This window comes from Strix aluco, chromosome 4 (genome assembly GCF_031877795.1).
Source record: "Strix aluco isolate bStrAlu1 chromosome 4, bStrAlu1.hap1, whole genome shotgun sequence".
NCBI lineage: Eukaryota > Metazoa > Chordata > Aves > Strigiformes > Strigidae > Strix > Strix aluco.
In genome coordinates, this window is record NC_133934.1 from 104130002 (window position 1) to 104155288 (window position 25287).

Consider the following 25287-nt stretch of genomic DNA (forward strand, 5'->3'; position numbering starts at 1 on the left):
GAGTAAATGGTCTGAGCACAGCAACATGCCTCCAGTTTCTTGTTTGATATCCTCCCTGCAGTGGAGTAGCCATCTCCTGTGATCACCTGCAATTACAAACAAATCAGTCTGTTCTGGCCTCTTCCCAGCTTCACACAAGGCTTTTATGAGATTTTAAAGCTGGCAGCTTCACATCATCAGGCTTCTCATTTCATAGTTAATACTGTTCCATGCTAATGGATCACAAGATATTCACCTACCCATCCTCTAGCTTCACTCATGCTTCCATCTCCTCATTTAAAATCTATATTCACTTAATAAAGTTTGTTCTTATACCTGGAAGGGTAAACTGCTGAGCTGCCTTAGGCAAAATCTCTCTTATATGCTTCCTTGCCTGGCCATAGCAGTGGAAGTTCATCTCTGCAGCATTTTTTTATCTGATCAGGACAGCCCTATCACATGATTTGCTTTATTCAGTCTTGTACAACCTGTGTTGTAGTCCATGGCATGCTGATGGTTTCTTCATCCACTTCTAGTGGCCCAGCTGTGCCGTGCTATGCTCAGTGGCTCCACAATAACTGTTTTTTCTGAGTCTCTGCTGATTCTACCTCATCATATCAAAATCTCACAAGTGTGTGTAGCCTCACATTCAGTTTTCTGTTTATGATATCTTTATACTTAGCTCATACTTCCTTGCTAGGTCCTTCTCTTACAAATACTAGTAACCACTGATACTAACTTTGAATGGTACTTGTCCTGAGGTGGCGCAGTGGCTCCATGGCTTGTCTGATGTGCCAGAACCTCGTCTTAGAGTCACAAACTGGAGAAACATTTGGCCTGGGTGGTTTGAGCAATACCTCCTGTACTAGGCTGGAAATTCACTTCAGTGCTCTGTTAAGTTTCTGATTTGTTCTGGGTTTGTGTAGATGCTTCCTTTACTCGGGAGCATGTTCCAGCAGGAATAGGATAGCTCTTTCTGTGCTAACCTGCTCTAATCAAGACAAACAGAAGTGTCCTCACAGGTTACTCATGCCCACGGGAAGAGATTTCTAGCATTCCTCTGTAGCTACAGCCATTGCTTTCACCGCCCATGCTTATCTCAGTGTACCGTTTCCATGCTCATGTAATATGAACTGTCTGGAAACCATGGAAATCAATCCTCTGCAGGTTAACAGTAGTTTGCTCTTCTTGCTGGGATTACAGACTGCCCAACTCCATGATTCAGTGGGAATCACATTTTCTGATTGCACAGTTCAAACCCTGCAAAAATGGCTGTCAGCTCTTTTCCCCAAGCTGTGGATTGGGACCCTCCAGATCTGGAGGTGCCAGCACAAGTGCTCTCACAGAAAGGCTCTGTGCCCTCCATCCTTGGCTGGGCCAGTCCCAGCAGACTGTAAAGGGCCAGGGCTTGCTTCTGCAAAGCTATTTGTGGTAGTCTAACATCTACAGAGATGCCCTAGGGATGACTGTTTTGTCTGTCAATCAATCATGCTTTTTCACCCTTGTGGGTCCCACTAGCAGAGATGTTCCCACCATGGTTTTCAGCCTGTGTGGGAAGTAAGAATGCAGCTGCACTGGCTCCCTAGTGAGATACTTGCTTTTGGAGATGGTACATTCTCAGCTAGCATTCAAGACATGGGCAGCCAGATTTGGACTACACTTCTTTTCCCTTCTACAACTGTGCTTCTCCCTCAGTTTCCACACAGGCAGCCTCTTTGCATGGAGTGGTTGTGCTTGGGAATCCATATTCTGTAAGGAAATCCAAAATACCAACAAAAAGCCTGCTCTACTTCGGAAAAGGAGTTAAACAATTAGAAATACCCTGCAAAAAAAAGGTGGGAACATCATGATTGCAGTTTGAAAAACCAAAGCAATGCTTTTGCACTGGTGTCTTAAAAATAATTCAGTGAGGCTGAGCAGGTGTTGGAGGAGCTTTTCATACTCTGTGCCACTGAGCTTGGTGTGCTGCCCCCAAGCAAGAAGAGGCATGGTGGATAAACACTAAACTTCAGCATTCACATAGCCAGTTAAGAACTTGTGTGGCTAAAAAGGCTCCTTTCAATGTAATTTAAGACACATTTTACATAATATATTTTCCTAGATCTTGCATGCCTGCATGAAAAACTTCTTGACTCCATAAGTGATTTTCTGATGAAAACAAACAAGGGCTGATGGTGACTAAAGTGCTCCTCAACACAAGAGCAGTGCTGCAGCCAGATTCTGCCACAGCCATTCTTGCATTAAGTAGTGACTTAGTCTACAAGTAGGATGTTTAGTCTCAGCCTGAGCACTGCTGGTGAAAGGTGCTACTCAGCCTGAAAAAGAACCTGATTTACAACAAGACATACAAGCCAAAACAACAGCTTCTCCAATTACAATGGTTGAGTGGGAAGGTTAAGATTTAAGATGCAATGCTTGAGTTAGAATTTGCCTTGGAAAGCAGTGTTAGATCCTCTTTTCTGCAGTTCTCCTCAAAGCCTTCCTGCTTGCCTACTCTAAGGATCCAGTCTGCAAAACAGGACTCAGAGCCATGCTGTGCCCCACAGACCCATCATTAGCATTGCTTCTGCACTGATTTACACAGACAAGAATAAAGTCAGAAAACAATGGATCATCTTGTCAAGTTTCCTATATATCAACAGTCATTTCATGTCACTGTTAAAATCTGTCTTGAGCCTTGAATGATTTAAATGTGCCTTCATTAAGAGAGTCCTTACCTTGGCTAATCACCTTCACACTTCCAATGGTATGCCCTGCTCCAAGTTTGAATTTGTCTGGCTTTCAGCCTCCATTTTTATTATGCTTTTCTGACCTAGATTGAAGAGGGTTTTGCCTCTAGGAAGACTAGAACACAGCTGATCCTGTGGATCAGCCCTCTTACTGCAGAGGGTTCAGCAATAAAATTCCATATGTCTCTTCACATAATAATCAGCATAATAATCCCATGTGTCTCTGGCAACAGATCTTTATGCTATAATGAAATGTTCTCTCAATCTTGTTTCTGCCAAGACCAGTAGAAATTTTTTTTAAAGTCTTTTATCCTTTTATTTTAATCTTTCTTGAATTTGTGGCTCTTGTTTGCATGCTCTCCAGCAATGTGTTTTGAAAATATGGATACAGCCAGTAGACATAATGACCTAGCACTGATCTCATCAGATAGAGGTGGAGAGAAATCCCTCCCTTTCTCTGGCTTTCCAACTCATTCTTCAAAATCCAAGGATTACACTAGCCTTTTTTACTCCATAGTTGTACTGGCAGCTTCCACTGAACTCATGGTTCTCTAGATCTCTTCCAGACTCAGGGCTTCCCAGTTATCTTTTTCCTGTTCCTTCTGTAGGACAAGTATTTTTCAGTCCTCGATATATACCACTTTCCTGTGGCAGTATTCAAATGCATTTTTTAAAGGCCCATCTTTCAAAGGAACATGGGCTGCTTTTTATGGCTGCTTTTTCCACTCACATTCTGCCCTACTCTAGTGCCAGGGATCGGAAGAGAGAAGGGAACACGATGGCCCTTCCAGTAGCAATAAACTGATAGATTAGCTCAGCTATCTTGCCATCATGTTATTGACAAGGCATAGAAAAGGGTTTTTGTCATCTGTGCATGTTTTAACTTGGGAAAAATAATGTGAAGAGCAGGAAAAATACAAAACATTGAGCAATTGCCTTTTAAAGGAACTCCAGACGCGCTGCGTGCTGAATGAGGCAGAGATCTCATAGGAGAAATTTAGTGTGATCAGTTGATTAAAGACTGTGTCAGAGTAAATAAGCCTAAGGGGCTACCTCATTTCTGGAATGTCCTGGCTTTTAAAGGTTTGACTTTGCAAATAAAAATGCATTTAAATATATTTGCATATGTAACACTTATTATTTACCTCCCCTAGGAAAGAGCCTCTGGATAAGCATGAGGTAGACCATGAACTTTAAATTAAAGTTAAGCAGGTGCTTAAGCATTTCCTTGAATAAGACAGGCTTTAACTATCACTCTAAAACTATAGGTCAATGTAGGAGTTTTTAGACTGTATACTTAGGCTTCCAAGTACACTCCTAATGGTGTCAAGGACTAGTTTTCCAAAGTGTGAAGTGTCCAGCAAGACTTCATCCTTGGCTAATCTACCTACAATACGTGCCTCACCCCTGTGTGGGTATCTGCTATACTCTTCCACTGCTCTGTCCCTGAAAAGTAATATCTATTATTCGGATAAACCCAGTGGGTTTAGGTATTTTTAAGCAGTCAAGGATGGCTCAATGCATTTAACTTTCTTACTGTACTACTTTTTTCCCTTTTTCGGCCTGTGAGGGGGGGCTCTGACAGTATATTACCATATATTTAGATAGCTCGTACTGTAACGTGGAGTCCTCTTCCTGCTGGGGGGCTTAGATTCTATTGTGCTATAGATAAATACTGATAGTATATATACATAGTAAGCAAAAAAAGGAAAACGTTCCCATATGAATAATGCTTAAGAGAACCTGGCAGAAGATGGACTTATTTATTTCTATTATTCTTTCAATCATTTAGTTTCTGATAGCTAAAGGTATTTTCCTTGGAGTTAAGATCTGCTATTCTTTAATCCCCAGGAAAATGATTACTATCATTTAAGAAAATTATATTCTTTCTAATTAAGCTGTTTTCAGACAATTAAATTGCTTCCTGATTTTCATAATTGTCTCATTGCTAAGATCTACCTCTTTCCTGATTAGCAAAGTGGAAAAACCCCAAAGCTTTAACTCTGTACAATATTTAACAGTTAAGAAAGAAGTCCCAGAAAATATTCGGACTCAGCCTTTTCCTTCATACGACCTGCCCTATATACGTTGCTCTCACTTCACAAAATCAGATCAAACAGCCAAAAACACCCAGAAAGGTGACCAGAAAAGTAAGAGGAAACCTGTTTGGGATAGCCCTGTGAGCTAGCAAGCACGGGAGGCGCTGTAACTTGGGAGGCCAGGGTGAATCTCTCTATCACCTTCAGCCTTCATGAGGAGAAGACTGGCTTCCCAACCAGCCCCAGTGGGTGAGCTGTGGATGTGCTGTCCAGGCCGCCCTTCTCTGCAGCACACCAGAGGATCAGGCTGTGGGGACGTGTTTGAAGGATGCTAGTACCATGGCACTGCCTCACAGCTACAGAGCACACAAAATCACACAGTCAGTGGATGCATTTCTTGTGCTACTTCAGCCAGTTCACCTGCACATCACCTGTCTCTGCAGTGGTCACATCTGAGACTCCAGATCTCCAAAGAGCTGTATATTGCTATCCCATGACAACGCACTTTGGCTTTGTCCCTTTCCATGTGCATGTTCTCCTTTCTCTCTTCCATTTGCTTTCTCTCTCCCCTTGATTTCCTTCTTTTTTACAGGAGGGCATTAGCTATAATGTAAGAAGTCTAACACCTGTTATAAGGTATAAGTGCCCTAGGGTGATAAGTGTTATGGGGTCTGGGGAATACTGTGTGGCTTTTGGCCTGTGAAGGTGCACAGTGGAAGTCCTGTGGATCTATTCACATTTATGGCATGGTTGCCTGCAACTTCATAGAGGCTGTTCCAAACGACCCAGAGGGTCAATACCCTTAAATAAGGTTTTGGAGGAAAGTATGTGGATGGGGATTCACTGTTACAGAAGCTCTGGTCCTAATTTGGCATGCACACACTGTCAAGGGGTTGTTATGAGAAATAAAGACAGTAGGTTAGTCAAAGACTACAGACTAGAGCTGTGTAAACATGAAGGTGAGAGAACATACGATATGTATGTATCAATGCCAGGTGATTAAGTTAAGCAGGTCAGATCCTCAGCTGGACATAGAGATGTTCCTAAAGCTATGGTGACAAACACCATCTGAAGAGCTGGCTCATGATGTTTTTAAAGGTAGGGCTAAGACTGAAAGGACCTTTCCACCACAGCTAACAACATGAGGGACAGATTATTTTACAGCAGGATGGGCCTGCCTTTGAAAATGCAGAATTCATCAACTCATGATTTTCACAGGACAGACACTGTAATTGTTTCACTGGCTCAGTTCTTGAAGTCAAATGATGAAGTGACAGCATGTACAAACACATGCTGTTTTAGTTCTTATTGAGCTTAACAAGCTCTTTTGAAAAGAGAAAATAGATAAAAAAACATTTAAATGTAACAAAATTGTTCTTCAAAAACCAACACCAAGGGAAGGTTATCCCTTTCTTTTTAAATCTCATGATTCTTTACACTGGCCTCATGATTTTTGAGATCTGACTTGATGATTTTTAGTACTTGTGTGGCATGATCTTGAAAATGTGGCATAGACTCATAAGCATAAACACATATAGCCAGAGATGTTCCTTCATTAGAGATATTCATGGGAGTGTTAGAGATCTACAGTATCCTTCCTTTGACATTCCTAACCAACAGAAAGAGGTCCTGAAAGCAGTTTTGCCTTCCTGATGTGAGGAGCTGTTTTGTTGTAATATCAAATGCCATTATTAACTGCCTCTTTTGTCTTTCAAATCTGGCTTTCAGATTGTTCCATGAGAACTGATTTTAGATGAACTTCATTTCTTTATTGATAATTTTGTGAAGGAAAGGTAATGGCTGTCAAAGGTGAGGAGGGTAGTTTTGTCACAGCCAGCATCGAAAGAAACACAGATGGCAGAGCAATGGCTGAGCAGCAGCAGTCCTGAGGGACACAGAGGTATGAAAATGAGGGAAAAATGCAACCAGTTAGTCCATAGGTTTCCTCTGAGAGTCAAGCCTTTGCTGTCAGTCTCATTTTGGTTGTTCTCAGAAATATTGACACTTTCATGCTCTTCAACTTTTTGCCTTTTGCACCTTACATTTTAACAGCCTGTCTCAGAGGGTGGTAATGAAGTACAAATAAGTTTTGTCTGTGGAAAAGTATCCTGCAGAAAATACCATGTGTGGGAAGTGATCCTTCCCAACACCTGCATGCTTCCTCCGAACTGAGGGCTGAGCTAGCTTGAGTATGTTATAACAGTGATACACAGATGATCAGTAAGCTCTTTGCTTGGCATCCCTTTTTCATTATGCTGCCATTTTAGAGAAATGTTTTTATAGCCTCTGCTTGATTTTCCATCAGACCCCTCCCTCCCTGTGAATCCTCCCTTCCTGCTTCCTACAGAATGTGGCCAGCTGGTTACTGCTAAATTTAAACAAAGATGTGCTACTTGTAACTCTCTTTGCTTCATCCACACAATATTACTAGCCTAACTCAGCTAGCAAGAAGTACTTCTATTTTGATATGCACAGGGACTGTAAGCCCAGATGAAGGTCAATGAAGGCTGTTGCATAGATAAATAATGCTGACAGGAAGTGTTCTGACAGGTTTTCCTCAGGAAAGTGCTGATTCAGTGGAATTGGGACGTTTGAGGGGTACATGTGAATTCTGCTCAGTATGTGGGAACACAACTGGAACTTAAAACTGGGTGCTCACTGGAGGTCTGCAGAACAGCTCCATGAGCAGCAGCAAAGCACGGCCCAATTCTCCATCAGTGCTGTAATACTGCCATGCTGATACACAACAAAACACCCAGCATCTCCTGTGAAATGGAAATCCTCCTTTCTAGTCAGCTCTAATTACAAACAGCATACCATGTTTAAATAACCAATAAAATAGGGCATCAACAAAGAAGCTGCTCTTTGCATCTCTGAGATTCATACAGCATCCAAGAGTTCAAACATCAAGGAGAAAACAGCAGGTAGCTTAGCTCCCAAGATCTCTCCCCTGCTGTTGTTATCATTGACAATGAAGGCAGTGTTGTAAGTGCAGAGTGCAATGGACAATTCATGCACTTACCGTATCTTGCACTCTAGCTACAGGCGCGTGATTTTCTGAAGAAATGATGACAGGATCAAACATATTCTGGCAGATGCTCACAAAATCAGAGCCCCTTTCACTCAGTAAATGACCATAAAAATGCTTTGAAGATGACAATAAAAAGTTATTTAATCATGTTCAAAACAGAAGCACCTGCCAAGTCAATATATCATTTTTTACATGATTGGCTGGTACAGTAACAATAGCGAAAAATGCAAAGTGAGGCTGTTAGAAGCAGCCACTGGCCTGATTCTATAGTAGGCATAGCCTGATGGTGGAGAGAGAGAGCAAGAGAAGAGGAAGAAAAAGCAACAGAGAGAGTCACACATGCATTTCCTCAGCCTCCTGATTTTTCAGCTCTTTTCCCCAGCTGTTACAAGGTGCCCTTGGGAACCTAGTCTGAAGATGTCCTTAGCAGCCCCCATTTTCTGTGAAGTCAGTGCCAGAGGGAGAAAGGACAGTGACCAAAAGGAGGCCTAAGACAGCCTGGGTGAGCTTCATCCTGCCATAGCAGAGGAAAAAAGGTGCTGGGGAGAGGGGTAGAGGTCTGGCCTTTTGGTAACATCGCTCCCCTAGGATGCCTGCAAACTGGCAGGTGGGTGCTACTAGAAATAGAGACATAAAGAGTGTCATGGGCAGCTGGGCACAGATTTATTGAGCAGCCCAGGAGATTTGGTGCCTGCCATTAGCTGTGTGGGCTGTGGGGCTACGCCATGCAACAAAGAAGAGCCTGTGCTGTTGTTCAGCCTCACCACTACCCTCACAGCTGCGTCTACCCCAAATTCAGCAACTCTTCTAGATAAGCCACTTACCTGTGAGTTGGCGTATGCAACTGTAGCATTGAAGAGCTTTCCAGCTATACCCGGGCACTTCAAAACCACCTTTGTGATACTGATTGATGGGGCTCTTTCATGATCAGCTGACATTAAAGTAGCCCAAGGGTGGTGATAATTTACATGGTCTGATGACAGAAGCTGTTCTAGCACATGAAGTCCACCAGGGTAGCAAATTTAGATGTCCAGATTTTAAGGTCAAAAGGGCTTGTTCTAACCAAGCTCTGTCATGTCTAATACAATATGAGCCATGGGGATCCCTGGAATTAATTCTCAACACAAGGGCAACATCTATGATTAAACTAGAATATTTTTGTTCAAATATCCCATTAAATTTTTTCAGAGTCATGGAATGTGCCACCAGTTTGTGGTAAAAATGGGTAATTATTCTCACTGATTAGGAGTCAGGCCAGATTTCAAAGTAGATTTTATCTAACTATTGGACCTCATTAAACTTTGCCAGATAAACTGAAGAGCATTTTATGACCAAATTTATGTTTACTGTGTGAGTGGTTTAACTTAGATTGCTTCTTCAGTCTCTTTGGTAAGCTAGAATAGACAGGACACCTACTCCAACTTTCACTCCGCAGGATGATTGCCAAGACTTCACCTTTCCTGCAGCTCTTGCATGATGGCTCTTGAGTACTTCAACATCTTTCTTAAAATGTAGACACCAGAAGAGTATTCCTGTAGTGGCTTGAAATTTTGGTGCACCCAAAATTCAGCTCTCTATTGCCAAAGGAACATTTAAAAGTAAAGTACTCAAAGCAGAAAACAGTAATAAACTCTAACTTTGAAGCATATATAAAGTTAGCTTTCAGTAGCCAAATTTGAACAGACAAATGTTAAAGTAATCACAAACACACACATTAGTACTGTGAAAACTGGTTGGATAACTGGGCCTGAAGGTTACTCAGTGGTAAAATTAGACTTATATTAGACATGAGTGAAGAAAATTGAGTGCTAAATTACTGGTTTAAAAAGAAAATATGACAACAGGACAAATATTAACACAATCTCAGCCTTCAGTAGAAGGCAGGTAAATCAGGCACAGAGGAAAAACTTGTGGGGTTGAAAGCAGAACTTCAACACTGAAGACACAAACAATAGCATTGTTGCGGCATCTTGAGGCCAATGAAGGGGAAGTAAAGGGAAGAGCTGAGTAAAAGCAGTCATGTCTGCCTTTTAACTGTATGTACAAATAGCACAGAAGGATGTTTGATAACATGGTGCTCTCTGAAAGCAACTGCGAAACGGAAGAGATCGGGAGGACCCCCCAAACCATTGCCCAGCTAGCAGCAGCAGATGCATTTTCTGAAGTGCAATGGCAAAGCAATCATCACGGATCATACTGTATTTTGCAGAAAGCAGATGTGTCCAATTAGGAGCTCTACGTGAGTACACACAAACAACAGAAAGATGCAAATCAACAGCTTCCAGAAAAGCACTGCACTAGCTACTGGGCATCTTTCCATACTGGGCTGTAGCTTTTTCAGGGAAGTTTACTTTGTCTGGCAATGTTGGAAAGTCATGAGCATATGGGATAGGTGTAGAAGAAATCCAAGACAGGATACAAACCTTGAAGAATGGCTATAGAAAGACAACAGTAGTAGAAAAAAGAAGTAAAAGGCTTTATACAGGTTTTATGAAAACAGCAGTTAACACAGATAGTCACATGTCTGAGCAAAAATACAACAGATGGCAGTGATCTTCAGTCATTTTCCACAGCATTCAAATATGGAGAAGTATCAGTAGTATATTTTCTTCTCAATTGCTCTTTTATCACAGCTAAAGAAAGACATGATTTACTTAAATACATGTAACTCCGCGACACAGCACCCATATACTGAAATTCAACTATATAATTCATATCTAATTACATAAATCAATCTACCTTATAAAAATAAGGATTTTTTCTCTCCAGATTGATATTTTCTATATATTTTTAAGTGGTTATATTTATGTTTTAGTAAAATCATGATTAGTGTTGAATATCATAAAGCCATTAACTTAGTACCAAATCTCCCATCCACCCATGACAGGAAAATAAGGAGGTAAGAGGAAAACTGCATTCCCAACATACAAAGTCTGATGCTTCCTGATGTCAATGAATATTGCAAAGCAAAATATTGTGGCTTTTAGGAATGCCAAGAAATCATTTTTTGTCCTTGGGGACACTATGAACTAGTGAGCAGGATTGTCCTGCATGTCAGATGCCTCTGAGGAATTTGACTGACTGCTCAAAAGTGGGATGGACAGTCCTATGGAGATGCACCCTCTGTGCTGCAGAACCAGCAAGGAGATTTACTCTTTCCATTGTTGCTGCTGACTTGTTTACACATTTTTCCTGTTTCTCTCTGTTCCTTTTCTCTTTTAAAGTAAACCTCATCCAGTGCCAAATTCTGCCAGGTTCTGAAGAAGTTATCTAACTCCCAAGTTTAAGTATTAGATGAAGCAAAGGCTTATGAAGAAGTAGCTAACATGACATTGTCTGTAAATGATTTGGTCTTCTTTTGTTTGGAAAGGCAGTCTGAGGCCTGTGGATGTGTGCAATGGACTCGTTCTCCATATTGGTCCTGAATATAAAGAAAGGTATAGCTCTGCTCTGGAGAAAAGTGTCCCAATTTCTGCTTGGGAGACCTGTCTTTGGAGGGTACATTTCCAACACACTTCATGACCTCTTTTAAATAGGACTGAAGAAAGGAGGATTAAAGCTGGCACAACTGCCAATATCCTCAGTCTAGAGAGCTGATTGCCTTCACTGGTTAGAATGCAATTGTAAGCCTGAATATGATGAAAAGTAATCCTGATCTCATAGCTCAGTAATCTGTGCTTATTAGCAGGCAGAGATCTCTTACCCATGTTAAATCTTGTAGAAGTGTAAGTGATTTTTTTATCATAATAATGTTAGTTACTGCTTATCTGAGCTACTCTACTCCTGTGTGATACTTGAGAAGAGCTTGAGGAACATAAAGCAACTTCTCCAACATGGGCAACTCTTCATCCACTGCCTCCTTTTCCACAGGACATTCCCTTTTAAGTAAGATGACCTAGAAGCTTCCTGGAAGTTACACAAGGTGACTGTGGTCCTTCTGTCACTGCTGATGCTGGCAGCACTTGACTCTTCATCGGATACTTTTTTATGTCAAGTAGATGGAGTGGAGTTTTTGCTTTGCAATTCTTTGGTCAGGACAGGAATTCTGGAAAAAGTGCATTACCTGATGGCCAATATGCATGGGACTGGACCACTGCTCAAGGGTTAGAAGTACCAGCTGAGGAAAAGGAAAATGTCCTACCTAGGATTTTGGTGAAAGGGCTGAGTGCCGTTAGTAAGGCTCAGAAACTGCTATTCATTGTATCCTAGCTGTTCCCATCTCCTCAAGAAGAGCGGTTATCAGGCAGTATCAGTCCAGTAAGACACTACCTTCATCAATAAACTGGCTTGTGAAGGGCACTGAGTACAGGGGGAGCCAGGCCTGTCCTCCTCCACCACTAGTGCTGGGCACCACCAGTTTCTGAAAGCAGTAAGCTCACTGTCCCCCTCCAGTATGACCTGAGCTCTAGCCAGGGGTGGAAGGCTTACTCCTATGAGTGCTACGAGGTAGGAGGGGCTGAAAAGTCCAAACAGTTTCCACAGATCTGACTTGCACTTAGGTAACAGCACAGTCCAAATGGGTTATTAACTTGGGCATACATACTGCAAGGTTGCCAGGAACCTTTCCTAAGTTGGTGATGGGAGAATTTGTTTTAATGCATGGCAGAGTTCTGCTTGGGAGGTGATGTTTTTCATCTGTTGCAATTTTTAAAATGTATAGTGTGTACATCCAAAGACTAATGATGGACATGCATTGGCAGGTGCACACTCAACTCATTGATAAATTATTGCAAAGAAGCTCCATCATATGCTCTTTCAGAATGATTGTCCGTTTTTTGGAGGCAGTCTAGTGAATCATTTTGATGCCTTAGTTCTGAGTTAACAAACATGTGCTCAGGGGCTCCCACTGAATCGGGGCTGGGCCTTTGCAAAGTCAATAGTTTATTTACTGACTAAGAATAAAGCACCCGGGAAGATGTTTGAGGATGTTAACAATGCTTTTCATTAGCTGAAGATGGCATTTAGATCTTGATCATGGCATGTTTATTCATTAGTTTCAGTGAAAACACAGGCCTGTTTGCAGGGTGAAAGTAACAGCGAGACCTGGGGGGGCAAAAGAAAGGAAGAAAAGACAGAGGTTGTGTGTGCATTCACCTCTTTGAGGAGGAGGAAAAAACAACCCAAACCAACAAATGAGATGATTTCATGCCTTGTTAAAATCCATGCCAAAGTAACAGAAAATACACTGAAAGGCAGTAAGTTTCTTTTGCCTCAAAGCCATTATCAATGACATTTCATAGAATCATAAAATCATAGAATGGTTTGGGTTGGAAGGGACCCTAAAGATCATCTAGTTCCAACCCCCCTGCCATGGGCAGGGAAACCTTCCACTAGACCAGGTTGCTCAAAGCCCCATCCAACCTGGCTTTGAACAATTCTGGGGGCGGGGGGGGGCAGCCACAGCCTCTCTGGGCAACCTGTTCCGGTGCCTCACCACCCTCACAGTGAAGAATTTCTTCCTTACATCTAATCTAAATCTACCCTCTTTCATTTTAAAGCCATTACTCCTTGTCCTATCACTACATGCCCCTGTTAAAAGTCCCTCCCCATCTTTTCTGTAGGCCCCCTTTTGGCACTGGAAGGCTGCTACAAGATCTCCCCAAAGCCTTCCCTTCTCCAGGCCGAACAACCCCAACTCTCTCAGCCTGTCCTCATAAGGGAAGTGCTCCAGCCTCCTGATCATCTTCATGGCCTCCTCTGGACCCGGTCAAGCAGGCCCACATCTTTCTTATGCTGGGGACCCCAGAGCTGAACGCAGTACTCCAGCTGGAGTCTCACATGAGCAGAGGGGAAGAATCATCTCCCTTGACTTGCTGGTCATGCTGCTTTTGATGCAGCCCAGGATAGGGTTGGCTTTCTGGGCTACAAATATGCATTGCCGGCTCATGTTGAGCTTCTTGTCAGCTAACACCCCCAAGTCATTTTCTGTAGGGCTGCTCTCAATCCACTCCTTGCCTAGCCTGCATTTGTGCTTGGGATTGCCTCACAGAATCACAGAATCACAGAATCATCTGGGTTGGAAAGGACCTTGAAGATCATCTAGTCCAACCTTTAACCTAGCATTGGCAGTTTCCAACTACACCATATCCCTCAGTGCTATGTCGACCCTACTCTTAAACACCTCCAGGGATGGGGACTCCACCACCTCCCTGGGCAGCCCATTCCAATGCCTACCAACCTGTTCTGTAAAGAAATGCTTCCTAATATCCAGTCTAAACCTTCCCTGGCGCAATTTGAGGCCAATCCCTCTTGTCTTATCACTCATTACTTGGTTAAAGAGGCTCATCCCCAGCTCTCTGCAACCTCCTTTCAGGTAGTTGTAGAGGGCAATGAGTTCTCCCCTCAGCCTCCTCTTCTCCAAACTAAACAACTCCAGTTCCCTCAGCCGCTCCTCATACGACATGTGCTCCAGACCCTTCACCAGCTTCGTTGCCCTTCTCTGGACACGCTCGAGTAATTCAATGCCCTTTTTGTAGTGAGGGGCCCAAAACTGAACACAGTAATCGAGGTGCAGCCTCACCAGTGCCGAGTACAGGGGTAAGATCACTTCCCTGTCCCTGCTGGCCAAGCTATTGCTGATACAGAACCATGTGCAGGACCTTGCACTTGGCCTTGTTGAACTTCACGAGGTTTGCACAAGCCCACCTCTCAAGTGTGTCAAGGTCCCTCTGGATGGCACATCCCTTTCGACCGCACCACGCAGCTTGGTGTTGTCGGCAAACTTGCTGAGGGTGCACTCAGTCCCACTGTCCATGTCTCCAACAAAGATGTTAAACAGCACTGGTCCCAACACCACTCCCTGAGGAACGCACCTTGTCACTGGTCTCTACTTGGATATCGAGCCGTTGACTGCAACTCTTTGAGTGTGACCATCCAGCCAATTCCTTATCCACCAATATGGTGGTCCATTCATCAAATCCACTTCTGTCCGATTTAAAGACAAGAATGTTGTGCCGGGACAGTGTCAAAAGCTTTGCACAAGTCCAGATAGATGATGTCAGTTGCTCTTCCCTTATTCACCAATGCTGTAACCACATTGTAGAGGGACACCAAATTTGTCAGGCACAATTTGCCCTTAGTGAAGCATGTTGGCTGTCAGCAACCACCTCCTTATTTTCCATGTGCCTTAGAATAGTTTCCAGGAGGATTCACTCCATGATCTTGTCAGGCACAGAGGTGAGACTGACTGGCCTGTTCCCCAGGTCTTCCTTTTTTCACTTTTTAAAAATGGGGGTTATGTTTCCCCTTTTCCAGTCAGTAAGAACTTCACCAGACTGCCACAACTTCTCAAATATGATGAACAGTGTCTTAGCCACTTCATCCGTCAGTTCCCTCAGGACCCATGGAAGCATCTCATCAGGTCCCATGGATTTGTGCACCTTCAGGTTCCTTAGATGGTCTCAAACCTGATCTTCTCCTGCAGTGGGTAGTTCTTCATTCTCCCAGTCCCTGCATTTGCCTTCTATGACTTGGCTGGAGCACTTGCCAGTGAAGACTGAGGCAAAAAAGTTGTTGAGTACCTCAGCCTTCTCCATGTCCCAGATAACCAGGTCTTCTGTTTCCTTCTGGAGAGGGCAAACACTTTCCCTAGTTTTCCTTTTATCACCGACGTACCTATAGAAGCTTTCCTTGTTGCCCTTGACATCCCTGGCCAGCTTTAATTCTATTGGGGATTTGGCCTTCCTAACCTGATCCCTGACTGCTCAGAGAATTTCTCTGTATTCTTCCCAGGCTACCTGTCCTTGCTTCCACCCTCTGTAGGCTTCCTTTTTTTGTCTGAGTTTGTCCAAGAGCTCCTTGTTCATCCATGCAGACCTCCTGGTGTTCTTACCTGACTTCTTCTTTTTTGGGATTCATTGCTCCCGAGCTTGGAGGAGGTGATCATTGAATACTAACCAGCTCTTTTGGTACCCTCTTCCCTCCGGGGCTTTAGCCCTACCAAGCAGATTCCTGAAGAGGCCAAAGTCTTAAGCATTTGTTAAGATATATCTCCTAGATACAGCTTAACCACTGGTAAGGCTAACAAATCAATTTTCCTTGCTAAATACCCTTAGAGTTTAGATGGATTAATTTGTTTCTATCAGGAAAAATGGTATTTTCAGTCTCACCTTCTCTTCTTCACAAGACTTTCTTTTTATTGTAAATCTCCATAGTCTATTGAATTGACTCATTATTTAATACATTCTTCCTACTTGGATGTATCAAATTAAGGGCACTGCAATACTTGAACCTGACTCTATCATCCTCCCTGCACCCCTGTTGTGGTGACTTCCCCTCAGTCTGCAAGGGCACTACTTTAGCCTTTGCTGATTCCCAGGAATCGCACCTTCCCTGGGCTTGGTAAAAGACAATACTCACAAACTGCACATTTTGAGTCAAGAAATCCACATCAGGGGACATTGCAACCAGTGACGAGATGAAATCACTGCAGCCTGGGGCTGGGAAGGGACACCCTAGCACCCTCTGTCATTGCCCGTATGAACAATAACTGATAAAAGCAATAATATAGCAAAGACCTCCTATGGCCATGTGTGGGCTCCGGGGCAGGAGACCAGCCCAGATAACCAAGGAACCAGGGAGGGAGTCTGCCGGGTGGGATGCTGCCAAACCCTGGGCAAGCTGACGGAAGGTAGATTTGGGCTGAGGAGGAGGGGTCTTCTGTTGTCTTTGTTTCCGTTTTTAATGACGATGTCACACTATTTCCACGTCTGATCCTGCTGCATAGCTGGGTCGCAAAGAGTTAAAATGGAGAGCAGCATGTGCACTTTTAAAACTACATGCGACAAAGTCCGTTGCTTGAAGTCCGGGTCCCTTCTCCCCCAGCCCCTCCCCAGCTTCCAGCAATCATTTATTATAAAGGGGTTTTATGATACAAATTTGATAATCTCCCATACACATTGGCGCTGTTCTAATTGGAGTTGTAAGCCCATAAAATTCAAGCCCTTTGTTTTCATGAAGGCCACAAGGTTTTAAAAGATACTATTGTACCGCCTAAAACCCATAAAATTGTCACTAGGGACTGATTAAACAGTCCTGAATTGAAACAGTGCGGATTTTGTCTAGGTCCTTTTCATGCACAACAATGCTCTTTTCAACCCCCAAGACAAAAGGAGGTTTAAGGAGCGATTCTCTGAGAGATTCTTCTAAGATAACCCCATCCATATGGGAGACAAGGTGGCCAGCAGCTGAGACGAAAAAAAAAAAAAAAAAAAAAAAAAAGAAAAAAAGATTTCGGATGGCAGGAGGAAAAATAAAGGGAAGGGGGAGGAAAGACAACAACAAAAAAACCCAGGTGACACGGAGGCTGTATTTCCCCGGGTCCTTCCCGCACATCCCAGAAGGCTGGTCCGCTCCGCATCTCCCTCTTGGCACATGGCCCCCTGCCCAAGCAGGGAAGGGGAAGCAGGCGGGAGGGCCGGCGTCGCTCCATCCTCCCCGACCTGCCCTGCCTTGCCCGTGGCTCTGATCCTCCCGCACGGAGGCCACAGGCAACACCGAGCCTCCCCGGTGGAGGGGCCGCAGCCCTGGGGGAGACAGGGCTGGGACGGGAACACCACGCATCCCAGGGGAGCACCTGGTGCGAATGATCCCCTTTCCAGGGAATAAAAACAAAACCCCAAAGATCTTCTTCGTGTCCCTTTCCCTCGACAGCCTTTCCTCGGCGGGCAGGTTGGCCGCATCAGTCCCCGTGAGCTCTTTGCCCCCAAATATTCCCGCCGCTCTCCTAGTCCGCGGCTCCCATCGAAGGGATGTAGGCAGCTGGTCTAGTCTATATTTCACAGATCTGGGTTTGGGTTGTTGGGGGGTTTTTTGATCTTTTTTTCCCTCCATTGGCAGTTGCCAGGACAATGATATGATTTTTTTCCAAAAAAACTTAATAAAACAAGCAGTTCATCATCAAAGGGTTTCAAAACAATTCTCTGGGCGTTAAAAGGCATCAGTGTTTTCTCTTGGCTACCCTTCCCCAGTCGACAGATACAGACTAACGGGAAGATTGGCTTCGCTCTGCATCCTGCCTTAGCGGCTCTAAAGAAGACGGGAGCGATCGGCGGCCCCGCGGGAGGCGGTGGCCCCGCGCTGAGCCCCCCGGCCGGCCTGGGAGCGAGCGGGGAGCCCCGCGCCGCAGCCTCCGCGGCCTCGCCCGGCGCCGGGCACCGCCGCCCGGAACGAAAAGTCGGGGAGCCTGCAGAGACAGGGGGCTCCGGGCTCGGGCTTCCCCTTGGAAATATCACCCGGTTTACAAAGAGATGCTTGCAGCAGATTTTATTCGCCGTTTACCGGCGCACGTGGGCGAAATAAACGAACTTGAAAGCGAAATTCCGCTGGCGCGATCAAGACCAGTATTTAGGCTTTTATGGCACAGGAGGCAACCCTGCGAAAAAGCCCCCGTGGCCAGAAATACACTTCTCCGCCGGGAAAAATTTATTTGACAAAAAACATTTTATTAGTCACTGGAAGCATCAGCTATCTGAAAACAAACTAGGTCGCTAGGATTATTATTTTTTTATGAAGGAATCTCTGGAAAAGGAGCGGGAGGAGGAGCGGTTTTACAAAACCAGAGCCGCGCCCGGCATCCGCGCCCTCGGGCGCGCCCGGCGGAGGGGAGGGTGGCCCGGGCGAGCCCCGTCCCGGCCGGCCGCGCCGCCGGCCGGCCCGCCGCCGCCGCCCCAGGGCCGCGCTCCGCCGCCCGCCCGCCCCGGCCCGGCGGCCGCGGTGCCTGGCGCGCCCCGGCGCCTTCCCCGCGCCCGGAGCCCGGGACTGGGGCTGGGGCTGGGGCTGGGGCGGGCCTCCCCGCGCCCCTGGGGTGATGAGTCCGGCCCCGCAGGGCGAGGCGCCGCCGTCACCACCCCCAGGAGACGACGGCGGGGTGCGCTAAGTGCTGGTAAGCCGGGAAGACGCCGAGGGCGGTGGCGGCGGGCGGGCAGGCTCGGTAGCCCGGCAGGGCGAGCGCGGCCTGGGCGCTGCAGCCCGCCAGCGCGCAGCCCAGCTTGGGGCGGGCGGCGGGCGGCGAGGGGCTGGCGGGGCAGCCGCGGCAGCGCTCCCCGTCCCGCACCAGCACCGGGACCACCACCCGGCGCAGCAGGGCGGGCGGGCGCGGCGGGGGGCTGCCGGGGCCTTCGCTCCGCGCCCGCTTCATCTTGTAGCGGTGGTTTTGGAACCAGATCTTCACCTGGGTGGGCGTGAGGCTGAGCAGCCGGGCCAGCTGCTCCCGCTCCGGCGCCGAGAGGTACCGCTGCTGCCGGAACCGCCGCTCCAGCTCCAGCGTCTGCGCCTTGGAGAAGAGCACCCGCCGCTTCTTCTTCTTCTCCTCGGCCTCAGAACCGCGGGCGGGGAGCGACCTTTGCGTGGAGTCGGGCAAGCTCAGCTCCGGGCCGCTCTCGTCGGAAGCTGGGGACAGCGAGGGGGTTAGAGAGAGGGGGCGGCCGGGGCCGGGGCGCGGGGCAGGCACCGAGGAGGCAGCGGGCCGTCGAGAGCCGAATCGCCTCCCGTAGGGAGAGCCCCGGCTGTTTACCGGGCCGAATTAATCCCAACAGTCAACAAGCGATGCGAGCTAACCCCCCGAATACACTAAACCTAACCCACGGGACGGAGCGGGCTTCCCCCCCGCCGGGAGCGGCTCTGCCCCGGCGTCGATCCCCTCACGGGCACGGCCGCTCCGCCGCGCACAGCCCGGGGGCTTGCCGGCTGCTAGCCTCTGAGCGTGCTAAAACGTAAAGCCGGGCTGCTGCCCGGTCCTTTCATCACCGCTTTTCTCCAGCAGCTCGATTACCTTAATATTTCACTTCTCCCGAATGGGGTTCCCACATCCGTCCGAAGGACGGCCTCCCCCCACGCACACACAGGTATACATTAAAAGCCACGTATCTGCGGCAGAATTTACGCGTGTGAGGTCAGACCAGTGTGCTACATGGCTGGGTTTGTGAGCCGGAGCCCGCTCTCCGCGGAGGCAGACGTGTGGATCTAAGCGGTGGCGCCTGGGGCGCGCTCCGCGGCAGCGCGGGGAGGCGAGGCGCTGGGGGGGCGCTTAGCTCTCCTCTGCTGTGCGTGAGGTGACCTGAAACCCCTCCAGCACAAAAAGGCAGGATTTCTTGCAACAGTGAAACGGGGGGGAAAAAACCAAACCGAAACAAAAAGAATCCGGGAAGCGAGCTTAAACGATAAGCGCAGAGAGGCGGGCGGACACAGCCTGAGGTTTTGCTTTCTGCCGTAGCTGGGAACATGCACAGACCTACAGAAAAAAAAAATAATCTTTTCTCCCTTAAGCTCGTGGCCGGGATGTTCCTGCTGTTTCATTGTTGCAATGCAGTAATATTCTATAAAACTCTCAGCCTGGATCCCCCCGATCCTGTAGGCTACACACGCTGGCGATTCGCATCTTCGCATCTTCCCCAAAGGAAGGGGGGAAACAAATAAAAGATAGCTGTGCGGAGGTGGCGAATTCCTGTCCGTTTCATACTCACAGGGATAGTGATTTCTGTCTGTCTCTATCCACCCTCGGTACGGCGAGCCGGTGTAGTTCTCCGCTGAGTGGTGATGGTCAGAGGCTTGCTTTATGCTATTAGCATCCTGCTCTGGTAAATCCAAAATGCTTCTCACTGTAAAACTGATCCTGCCAGACGTGGCCATGGTAGGCTGTGCGCACCCCCGCAAAAAAATATCGTCCCAAAGCCCCGAACCCCCTCCCTTAAAAGCTGCGAGCAAAGGACTGCGCCCAGTTACTGGGGAATCTCCCGGCTCAAGAGGACCTTCCCTTCCATCGCCACCTAACCCCAAATATTAGTGTCGTTTACAGAGGTGTCCTGTTTATATAAACAGTCCTCCCCACTGCAAACACTGCCTGCTTTCAAACCGTCCCTGTCTATAGGATGCTAAGTACCTGAATTAGTCAAGTGCTAAAGCCCTAATGGGAGTAGGTGTAACCCCCCCCTTCCGCCACCCCCATGAGAGAATAACCCGTTACCTCCCAAAGACAGCAGGAAACAGGCTTCATCATTACATATTCTGTCTGATTAGCCAAAAGTGGGGACAGATAATGGTAATTGTTAGCAGTGAATAACATCTTGGGTGGCATGTGGATGACCAACAACCACCCCCCTCCATCCGCCACCAAAGCCACCAGCGTCCCTTCTATCCGCAGACAAAGTGAATCCTCCCAGGACATCCGCAGAGCCTGTCGAGAGCCCCCTCCCCGCTTCTCCCTCTTTATTTCCCCCCCTCTCCCCTCTCTCTTTAAACCTGGAAGGAATTTAAGTCGTTATTTGTTTTATTTCCCCGGGCTGTTTGCCGTGCTACCTCAAATTCTCCCGCTTGTCATTGGCAGGTTTCCTACCCTCAACGGGGGATTTTTCACACCTCGGCTGAGCTCTCGGCGGGGAAGGCTGGCGGGTGTGTGCGTTGAGGGGATGGGATCTCCGGGGTTTGTTTTTGCCTCTCCTGGGCATGGTGGATGGAAGGTGCGCCTTTCTCTCGGGAAGGGTGACGGCGTGAGCTTGGCTGGAGAAACGCGAGGAGCCCGACACACTCGGTCCATAAGCAAGAGTCTGGAGGAGGGGCAGGGGAGATTATTTTTAGCATCATTTTGCGTTGTATTAACCCAAGGAATATCCCCTCGGGCGATATATGTGACTGAAACGATTCCAGCTGGGAGAGAGGGAGAAAAGATCAAAGACGGCGCGTTTATTTATCCGCGCGTCTTCAGTCCCCACCGAGCGCCGCTTCAACTGCCGAAAGCAGCAGTGGCCAAAGCCGGAGGCCCGGCCCCCCCTCCCCTGAGAGGAGGGGTGCGGGCATCGGCTGGGCACGGCCCGGGGAGGCCTGGCGGCAGCTCCGCGGTCCCCTCCGCGGGACAAGAGCCTCCTCGCAGCCTTCCACCGGGCGGCCCCGTCCCCCCGGGAAGCTGCCGGTCTTTGCCCAGCCTCGATGGCCGCCGAGGACTTACAGAAAAATATGACATAGAAACAGGAAGCCTGATGAGCCGTTCAAACGCAAAACCGCAGTGTCGGGTCTCGGTGCTCGGCCGCGGGCAGGGGCGGAAGGGACCGCTGGGCGCGATTAGCCTGTTTCACGCGGGTCGCACGGCGTGGGCCAAGCCGTGGGGCCGCGGAGGGCGGGCCGGGACACGCTGCCCACCCGCGCGCTGCAGCGCCCGTCCCCTTTGCCTCCCCCCGGTCCCGCGGGAGGGATCCGGCGCCCGTCTAGAAAACCGGTGGGAGGCGAGTCCGGCTGGACTGCGGAAAGCCTGGAGGGAAGGAACCCCCCGGCCTCTCCCCAGCAGACCCGCTTTCCCTTGAACGCCGGTCGAAGCGCGCACAGCACAGCCCCGTCGGGCAAACGGCGTGAAACCCTGGGGTGAAGCACTGTGCGCCTGGAGACAGAAACCCCGAGACACACGGAGATGCTCTTCCAGCCGGCCGCTTTGTTGGTTCAAATTTCCCTGTCCAAACAGACATCTTTAAGCTATTGTGCATAGATTATATGTATCCATCCCTGCTCTCGCCCCCCAGCCCCGCTCCCCGCCTGCCCCCGGCCGCTGCCGCCCCTCCCCGCCCTGCTCTGGGTGCCGCTTCTAGCAGCGGTCACACTTCGCGGGGAAAATGTCAATAGAGCAATAACGACAAGGGAGAGGCGAGATTTATATCGGCGAGATTTGTGGGCGAGATGAACGGGGCACAAGGCTCCATTTGGCCAACTTCCCGCATATTTCTTCGGGACTGGACAGGCTCCATATAAACGATTCCCAGGCCGTGATTACTGCAGCCACCTATCAAGCGTGCCTGGTGACAGTAGTTATCTTCCCCGCTCCAAGCACAGCCTCCCAGCCGTCCTGGGTGGTCGGAGCGAGGGGAGCACAAATACATGCCAACTGCTAGGCCGTGAACAAAAGGGAAATGTAGCCCTATGTCCCGGACCTGTTGGAAGCATTTGTTCCAGTCAAGATTTTGCATTTGTTCAGATCTGGAATAATAGGTGATTGACGCCTTCCCACAATGTGCTTTAACTCTCCGGGATAAATCGGAGCTTGTTCCTTGTTGTCATGGTTTTCAATAGGGTTCAATGGGATTGAACCACTATCGACTCTGCTTTACGTCTCCGGCAGCCCCGTCCATACAAATTTATTAGTTATGTCTTTTTAAATGAGATTAAATTGAAACGACGTGGCCGTCCTCGGCGGAGCGGCTCCTCCCGTGGTCGCCCTGGCCCCCCCGTCCCCGGCTGCCCGTGTCACCGCCGGGGCAGCCCGCGGCCGCGGGAGGTGGGCGCCGGCGTCCCCCCCGCCCCACCAGGTACGGCCGCGCTCACCTGCCCGGCCGGCAGCGCCGCTGCTGCCCGCCGCCCCGAGTGTAAAAGGAGGCCGAGAAGTGCTTATTAATATCTTGACCCCGCAGGCAAACATTTGCTGAATGCCTGGGCTGGAGCGGAGTTTCGGGGGGGCGGCCGGGCGAGGGGCGGGGGCCGGGGTTCAGAGAGCCACAAACTTATACAGTACCCGAGGTGGCTCTTAAGAGGAGTTTGCCAAGGACACTCTAAAGAAAGTGCAAAAACTTCGCAAGGAAAAAAAGTCAGGATGAGAGGAAGAGCGTCTACTTCAGTGACCTCTCTTAGCCTTTTAATCTATTTAACATCCTAAGCCCACACTGATGTGTAGAAATAAGTAAATGGTACTCTTCAAGCCTTAAGAGCTCTTCAGCATCAAATATTTGCACTTACTCTTAGAGTTTTTCTCAAATAGCGCAAGACACATTCTCCTTGGACGAGACGAGCTGTCTAAATATACCTACGCATTGTTATCTGCGGGAAATAGTTCGCTTCAAAGGGAGAACGTAATAACCTGAAATGTTTCATCTCTTGTTTTGCTTGGGACCGACTTGGGTACTTTTCAGCTCTGCCTGCCCGGCCTCATTTCGGGGTTTGCCGGTTCAGGTTTCACCCTCTCCCGCGACACTTTGGCGTTGGGGCCGGGGGAGCGCTCTCCCCCGGGGGACCCTGGACCCGCCGTCCCCTGGGGACGGCATCCTTTGACCGAGGGGTGGATTTGCCGCTCACCCCTCTGCATAGGCCGCCCTGCCGCCCCGCCGTAGCCCCGGGGGCGCCACCGAGAGCCGCCTCGTCCCCGACGGCACCCACCGGGATGAGTCGGGGCAGGCATTTCTCCGGGGATGCTACACGTACGCGGCAGCGCCCACGCGTGTGCTCCACCCGCAGAGGCGGTGGGGATCGCGCGGCGACCCTATAGCAGGTGACTCGCCGCCCCGCGGCCAGCCCGTCTCTGTGGGCCCACGGGGTGAGACCAAGCCCGTCTCCGTGGGCCCGAAGGGCACGGCTGCGTGTGCCTCTCTGCCCCGTTCCTCCAGCTAAACCCGCAGAAACACTTCGGGGTCCCCGCGCGTTTAAATGAGTTTTCACGCTTCCAAGGGCCTAAAGAAAAAAAAAAAAAAAAAGACTTAAAAATATCTGTTTGTGTCCACGCTGTTCGCAGCGCGCTTTTCAGCCCGCTCGCCGACGACCGTGCTTGGTTGCGGGTCATGTGAAACAGGGCAGGAAAATGAGGAGCGGGGGGAACCGGCCGTGACCCGCGGCGGCTGGAGCCGGGCGAGGTGGGGGAGCGGTGGTCGTGGCCCTTCGTGGGGACGCGCGGCCGTCCCGCCACCCGCGGCCGCCCGTGGAGGTAACCCTGCAGCGCGGACCGGGCACACCGGGGTCCGTGAGGGGGCTCGCGGGGTTCCCAGCCCGAGATGGGCCCGGATCTTTCGGCATATCCCGGGGCTGGGTCGGACCGTCCCGTCGGGGCTCCCGCCGCGCTCTTGCCCGGCTCCGCTCTTCACAGGCCCCCGCCGGGGAAGTCGGGCTGTTAAAAACACCTCCGACCACCTGAGAAAATAGCGGCTTTTTCTCTGTCTCTTTTTTTTTTTTTTTTTTTTTTTGAATGGGTTCATTTATTGTGCTCAGTGGAGGATTGCAAAGCAGATTGACCAAACCGATGTCTATGGGATGCAGAAATCGAGCATTTTCCTGAAATAGTTGATTGCGTCTGCACCTCGAGAGAGGAGGGAAAAAAAAAAAAAAATTACGTCCGTCTGGCTCTGGTTGATGTAGTCCCGGCTTTGAGGAGGACCTGTCTCTCCGCAGCGCTGAGCCAGGAGAGCGTGGGGCAGCGCTAACAGCCAGGAGAAGCCTCTTGCCCGAGGCTTACGGGCTGTGTTGCGGACTGGATACGTTTGCGGGGTTACGTTAGATGCTTGCGATAAAATCTAAAACGCCGAGACAACCTCGGCAGGCTCACAGCCACGGGTCGGTTGAGAACTGGGGCACGGGAAACGAGTGGGTTGGCAAACATCACAAAAAAGCCTGCACCAGAGCTGGCAAATGAACCCCTGACCGAGAGCTTCCTTTTTCTAGAATACTGGATTTTAATAATTTAAGCTGTATACATCATATCTGCGAGGGAGTTAAACTCAGTACTTTGACTTTACTGAAAAGAAAACCTGACCACATAGAATTCAATGTGAAT

The 25287-nt window shown here is 48.6% G+C and overlaps 1 protein-coding gene across 1 annotated transcript; it reads right to left on the reverse strand.

Annotated features, from left to right (window-relative positions):
• Positions 1 to 18618: 18618 nt before the first annotated feature.
• Positions 18619 to 20405, reverse strand: NKX2-8 (NK2 homeobox 8). Its single transcript, XM_074821551.1, has 2 exons — positions 20240 to 20405; positions 18619 to 19166 (listed from the first exon to the last, which is right to left on the reverse strand). The coding sequence occupies exons 1-2, from the start codon at positions 20403 to 20405 to the stop codon at positions 18619 to 18621; spliced, it is 714 nt and encodes a 237-aa protein (XP_074677652.1).
• Positions 20406 to 25287: the final 4882 nt, after the last annotated feature.

Bases quoted from the DNA above. Each gene is read 5' to 3' on its own strand.
- NKX2-8 (XM_074821551.1), bottom strand. From the start codon at position 20,405: ATGGCCACGTCTGGCAGGATCAGTTTTACAGTGAGAAGCATTTTGGAT. The intron at 19,167-20,239 runs GTGAGTATGAAA...CGCTGTCCCCAG, and splicing joins AGACAGAAATCACTATCCCT to CTTCCGACGAGAGCGGCCCG.